At 48.4% G+C, this 6968-nt stretch overlaps 1 protein-coding gene across 1 annotated transcript in view; it reads left to right on the forward strand.

The window, feature by feature from the left end:
• The first annotated feature begins 2142 nt into the window (after positions 1-2142).
• LOC104999497 overlaps positions 2143-6968 on the forward strand; it is a 6005-nt gene continuing 1179 nt past the window's right edge. The window contains exons 1-3 of the mRNA XM_010855036.1: positions 2143-2651; positions 2901-3269; positions 5380-5751. Coding sequence (XP_010853338.1) covers positions 2618-2651; positions 2901-3269; positions 5380-5751 — 775 coding nt within the window. The 5' untranslated portion in view covers positions 2143-2617. The remainder of the gene's footprint in view (positions 2652-2900; positions 3270-5379; positions 5752-6968) is intronic.

Here is a 6968-nt window from a genome sequence, read left to right on the forward strand (position 1 = left end):
GTCAGCTTCCAGGACAGAGCTTGGTGCTGATGGCTACTGCCAATCAGGGCTCCAAGGCTACTTACGAGACTGGGTTTACTGACAACAAGTTTCCCATTAACCACCAGAAACTGGAGTTCTCAACTCTGACTGTGAGCAATGAGAGCTCCGAAGACAGTAGCTCTTATTTCTGCAGTGCTGGAGACACAGTGCTGGGCACAGATCAAGGGTCTCAGGAAGAACCCCATTCCCTCCCAACCAGCTCCCAGCCAGGTGAGCCTGAGAACCCTGGGAGGCAAGCTGGAGGTGGGAGACCACAGAGACAGCTGCCTGTGTGCTGGTGGGCGGGGTCGGTGTGAATGATAGGCTGGGGATGAGGAGAGAACTGGACGACCAGCTGGAGGACTTCATCCACAGACAGGAAGGGTGACTACTGGAGGCCGAGGATAAAATTTCTCCCAGAGGAGTGTTGAGAAACAGTAAAGACATCAGATACAGTTTGCCTTCAAGTGGCAGAGTCAGAAATACCCTCTAAGTAATTTATCTCTGAGCTATATTTAGCCTTGGAAGGAAAGTTATGACCAACCTAGATGGCATATTCAAAAGCAGAGACATTACTTTGCCAACAAAGGTTCATCTGGTCAAGGTTATGGTTTATCCTGGTCATGTATGGATGTGGTCATGTATGGATGTGAGAGTTGGACTGTGAAGAAGGCTGAGCACCAAAGAATTGATGCTTTTGAACTGTGGTGTTGGAGAAGACTCTTGAGAGTCCCTTGGACTGCAAGGAGATCCAACCAGTCCATCCTGAAGGAGATCAGCCTTGGGATTACTTTGGAAAGAATGATGCAAAAGCTGAAACTCCAGTACTTTGGCCACTTGATGCGAAGAGTTGACTCATTGGAAAAGACTCTGATACTGGGAGGGATTGGGGGCAGGAGGAGAAGGGGACGACAGAGAATGAGATGGTGGAATGGCATCGCTGACTCAATGGACGTGAGTCTGAGTGAACTCCGGGAGTTGATGATGGACAGGGAGGCCTGGCATGCTGCGATTCATGGGGTCCCAAAGAGTCGAACACAACTGAGCGACTGATCTGATCTGATATTTAGCCTGTTCTCTATTAATATAGCTCAGAATGCACTTAGTCATATTTATATCTTACTGGTCTATTACACTGATGGCATTATGCTGATTGTTCTTGGCGAATGGGAATTATAAAGCCCTCTAGATGCCTTGGTATGATATATGGATGGCAGACCAATGTCAATCTGCAAAAATTTAGGGATCTGCCCCCTTGGTGAGCTTCTGAGTAGTCCAGAGGTGTGAGATATGCTGGAATGTCCTTCAGAATGAGAGTTGAGCTGTTTCCAGACATGGAGAAAGAGGCACAACCCTTCGTGGGACCCTCTGGTTTTGGAGTTAACATATACTACTCTTGGGTATGCTACTCTGGCCCATTTACTATACAATCTGTCAGGCTGGGCCAGTGCAAGGCAGAGCTCGGTAGCAGAACGAGGCTATGATGGAAGCTTCTCAGCCACCAGGGTCATAAACCAAGCAGGCTCAGTTTTTCTTGAAGTGCCTGTGGCAGATATCAATGCTCTGTAGACCTCCTGACATTCCCCAATGAGAATCCCAAGGCAGACGCTCAGAGCTCTGTGTCATGCTTTACTCCCTTCTACCTGCCAATAACTATTCTCCCTTTGAAAAACTGCTCTTGGCTCTTAACTAAAGGCTTATCATGGCATTCAGAACTGGACATCAGCAGACCTGCAAAACTGTAAAGTTGAAGACGAACGGAGAATTCTGTTATGAAGTGGAAAATGTATCATTTCAGTTCAGTCACTCAGTCATGTCCGACTCTTTGCGACCCCATGCATCACAGCATGCCTGGCCTCCCTGTCCAGCACCAACTCCCGGAGTTGATGCAGACTCATGTCCATCGAGTCGGTGATGCCATCCAGTCATCTCATCCTCTGTCATCCCCTTCTCCTCCTGCCCCCAATCCCTCCCAGCATCAGAGTCTTTTCCAATGAGTCAACTCTTTGCATGAGGTGGCCGAGTACTGGAGTTTCAGCTTTAGCATCATTCTTTCCAAAGAACACCCAGGGCTGATCTCCTTTAGAAAGGACTGGTTGGATCTCCGTTTATTAAGAGGAATGAATACAGGAATAGGAGTCAGTTTACCGGAGTAGGTATCAGGGAAAGAAAAATCAGCTCAGTTTGGAATAACCGAAATACTCAGCCAACGGTTACAATCCTGAGTTATGTTATCCTAGTATTCTAAAATCTTACCTTTAGTTATCTGAGGTCAATACTACATCCCATTCTTGCTTATACCGAGGAGTAGAATATAAGTCGTGCTCAACAATGTTGGATGGGGAATGGCAGAGGGTGGTGATGAGACCAAAGTTGAAGGCTGGGAGCCTAGTGAATAAAGATCCAGCCCAAGTGAAGAGCCACACAGCTCCACTAGGGGGCAGAAGAATTGTCCCCATGTTCTGCAGAAACTAGGCTTCCTGGGACAGGCAAGGAACAGAGTCAGTAGGGAAGAACTACACGGTGGTGAAGGAAGAACTTGAATTTGATGTGTTAGTGCCTTTTCTCTGCGGCGAGGCAAGGCTGTCACCTAAAGATGTTGACTCTTCTGCTACTTCTCCTGGGACTGGGTACGGCCTTATCCCGGGGGAAATTTGGGGTGCTGAGGAGTAGAGGGTCTGAGGCCCCCAGTCAGCGGATGGGAGAGATGTTCGATTAGGGAATCTTAACACAGTAACTGCTGGAAGAGCAAAACCAGAGTGGAGGCAGTGCTCCAGGGCTGATTGCGAGCCAAGGTGAGACTGGAGCAAACAGTAGGAGACCCTTCTGCCTGGGACAAGCTTGTCAGCTCACGAGTGTTTCTCTCTTTCTGGATCTAGGTTCTGTGTTCAGTGCCCTCCTCTCTCAAAAGCCAAGCAGGGCCATCCGTCAACGCGGGACCTCCGTGATGATCGAGTGTCAGGTCGATAGCCAGGTCAATTTCATGTACTGGTACCGTCAGCTTCCAGGACAGAGCTTGGTGCTGATGGCTACCGCCAATCAGGGCTCCAAGGCTACTTACGAGAGTGGGTTTACTGACAACAAGTTTCCCATTAGCCGCCCAAACCAGGCGTTCTCAACTCTGACTGTGAGCAACGTGAGCTCCAAAGACAGCAGCTCTTATTTCTGCAGTGCTAGAGACACAGTGCTGGGCACAGATCAAGGGTCTCAGCAAGAACCCCTCTCCCACCCACCCAGCTCCCAGCCAGGTGAGCCTGAGAACTCTGGGAGGCAGGCTGGATGGGGCAAACCACAGAGGCAGTTGCCTGTGTTTTGGTGGGCGGGGGTTGGTGTGAATGGGTTGGCTGGGGATGAGGAGGGAACTGGGTGATCAGCTGGAGGACTTCATCCACAGACAGGAAGGGTGACTACTGGAGGCCAAGGATAAAATTTCTCCCAGAGGAGTGTTTAGAAATAGTAAAGACAATCAGATACAGTTTGCCTTCAAGGGGCAGAGTCAGAAATACCCTTTAAGTAATTGATTTCTGAGCTATATATAGCCTGTTCTCTATTAATAAAGTTCAGAATGCACTAAGTCATATTTATATCATACTGGTCCATTACACTGATGGAATTATGCTGATTGTTTTTGGTGAATGAGAATTATAAAGCCCTCTAGATGCCTTGCTATAATATATGGATGGTGGACCAATGTAAATCTGCAAAAATTCAGGAATCTGCCCCCTTGGTGAGCTTCTGAGTAGTCCAGAGGTGTGAGATATGCTGGAATGTCCTCCAAAGTGAGAGGCGAGCTGTTTCCAGACATGGAGAAAGAGGCACAATGCTTCGTGGGACCCTCTGGATTTTGGAGTTAACATATACTACTCTTGGGTATGCTACTCTGGTCCATTTACTATACAATCCGTCAGGCTGGGCCAGTGCAAGGCAGAGCTCAGTAGCAGAACCAGGCAATGATGGAAGCTTCTCAGCCACCAGGGTCATAAACCAAGCAGGCTCAGTTGTTCTTGAAGTGCCTGTGGCAGATATCAATGCTCTGTAGAGCTCCTGGCATTCCCCAGTGAGAATCACGAGGCAGATGTACAGAGCTCTGTGTCATGCTTTACTCAATTCTATCTGCCAATAACTTTTCTCCCTTGAAAAACTGCTCTTGGCTCTTTACTAAAGGCTTAGCATGGCATTCAGAACTGGACATTATCAGATCTGCAAAACTGTAAAGTTGAAGATGCACGGAATATTCTGTTATGAAGTGGAAAATGTATCATTTCAGTTCAGTCACTCAGTCGTGTCCAACTCTTTGCGACCCTATGCATTGCAGCACACCTCCCTGCGTCCAGCACCAACTCCCGGAGTTGACTCAGACTCCCGTCCATCGAGTCGGTGATGCCATCCAGCCATCTCATCCTCTGTCATCCCCTTCTCCTCCTGCCCCCAATCCCTCCCAGCATCAGAGTTTTTTCCAATGAGTCAACTCTTTGCATGAAGTGGCCGAAGTACTGGAGTTTCAGCTTTAGCATCATTCCTTCCAAAGAACACCCACGGCTGATCTCCTTTAGAATGGACTGGTTGGATCTCCGTTTATTAAGAGGAATGAATTCAGGAATAGGAGTCAGTTTACCAGAGTAGGTATCAGGGAAAGAACAATCAGTTCAGTTTGGAATAAAGGAAATACTCAGCCAACGGTTGCAATCCTGAGTTATGTTACCCTAGTATTCTAAAATCTTACCTTTAGTTATCTGAGGTCAATACTGCATCCCATTCTTGCTTATACCAAGGAGTAGAACATGAGTGGTGCTCAACAATGATGCATGGGGAGTGGCAGAGGGTGGTGATGAGACCAAAGTTGCAGGCTGGGAGCCTAGTGAATAAAGATCCACCCAAGTGAAGAGCCACACAGCTCCACTAGGGGGCAGAAGAATTGTCTCCATGTTCTGCAGAAACTAGGCTTCCTGGGACAGGCAAGGAACAGAGTCATAGGGAAGAACTACACGGTGGTGAAGGAAGAAGAACTTGAATTTGATGTGTTAGTGCCTTTTCTCTGTAGAGAGGCAAGTCTGTCACCTAAAAATGTTGTCTTTTCTGCTACTTCTCCTGGGACTGGGTATGGCCTTATCCCGGGGGAAATTTGGGGTGAATATGCATGCTGAGGAGTAGAGGGTCTGAGGCCCCCAGTCAGCGGATGGGAGAGATGTTCGATTAGGGAATCCTAACACAGTAACAGCTGGAAGAGCAAAACCAGAGTGGAGACAGTGCTCCAGGGCTGATTGCGAGCCAAGGTGATACTGGAGCAAATAGTAGGAGACCCTCCTGTCTGGGGACAAGCTTGTCAGCTCACGGGTGTGTCTGTCTCTCTGGATCTAGGTTCTGTGTTCAGCGCCCTCCTCTCTCAAAAGCCAAGCAGGGCCATCCATCAACGTGGTACCTCCGTGACGATCGAGTGTCGTCAGGTTGATAGCCAGCTCACCTCGATGTACTGGTACCGTCAGCTTCCAGGACAGAGCTTAGTTCTGATGGCTACTGCCAATCAGGGCTTCAAGGCTACTTATGAGAGTGGGTTTACTGACAACAAGTTTCCCATTGACCGCCCCAAACTGGAGTTCTCAACTCTGACTGTGAGCAACGCGAGCTCCGAAGACAGCAGCTCTTATTTCTGCAGTGCTGGAGACACAGTGCTGGGCACAGATCAAGGGTCTCAGCAAGAACCCCTCTCCCACCCACCCAGCTCCCAGCCAGGTGAGCCTGAGAACTCTGGGAGGCAGGCTGGATGGGGCAAACCACAGAGGCAGCTGCCTGTGTGCTGGTGGGCGGGGTCGGTGTGAATGGGTCAGCTGGGAATGGGGAGGGAACTAGGGGATCAGCTAGAGGACTTCATCCACAGACAGGAAGGGTGACTACTGGAGGCCAAAGATAAAATTTCTCCCAGAGGAGTGTTTAGAAATAGTAAGACAATCAGATACAGTTTGCCTTCAAGTGGCAGAGTCACAAATACCCTTTAAGTATTTTATCTCTGAGCTGTATTTAGCCTGTTCTCTATTAATATAGTTCAGAATGCACTTAGTCATATTTATATCATACTGGTCCCTTACACTGATGGCATTATGCAGATTGTTCTTGGCGAATGGGAATTATAAAGCCCTCTAGATGCCTTGCTATGATATATAGATGGCAGACCAATGTCAATCTGCAAAAATTTACGGATCTGCCCCATTGGTGAGCTTCTGAGTAGTCCAGGGGTGTGTGATATGCTGGAATGTCCTTCAGAATGAGAGTTGAGCTGTTTCCAGACATGGAGAAAGAAGCACAATGCTTCGTGGGGCCCTCTGGTTTTGGAGTTAACATATACTACTCTTGGGTATGCTACTCTGGCCCATTTACTATACAATCTGTCAGGCTGGGCCAGTGCAAGGCAGAGCTCAGTAGCAGAACCAGGCAATGATGGAAGCTTCTCAGCCACCAGGGTCATAAACCAAGCAGGCTCAGTTGTTCTTGAAGTACCTGTGGCAGATATCAATGCTCTGTAGAGCTCCTGACATTCCCCAGTGAGAATCATGAGGCAGATACACAGAGCTCTGTGTCATGCTTTATTCCCTTCTACCTGCCGATAACTATTCTCCCTTTGAAAAACTGCTCTTGGCTCTTTACTAAAGGCTTATCATGGCATTCAGAACTGGACATCATCAGACCTGCAAAACTGTAAAGTTGAAGACGCACGGAATATTCTGTTATGAAGTGGAAAATGTATCATTTCAGTTCAGTCGCTCAGTCGTGTCCGACTCTTTGCGACCCCATGCATTGCAGCACGCCCGGCCTCCCTGTCCAGCACCAACTCCCAAGGTTCACTCAGACTCACGTCCATCGAGTCGGTGATGCCATCCAGCCATCTCATCCTCTGTCATCCCCTTCTCCTCCTGCCCCCAATCCCTCCCAGCATCAGAGTCTTTTCCAACACC

Source organism: Bison bison, unplaced genomic scaffold (genome assembly GCF_000754665.1).
Source record: "Bison bison bison isolate TAMUID 2011002044 unplaced genomic scaffold, Bison_UMD1.0 scf7180017864352, whole genome shotgun sequence".
Lineage (NCBI taxonomy): Eukaryota > Metazoa > Chordata > Mammalia > Artiodactyla > Bovidae > Bison > Bison bison.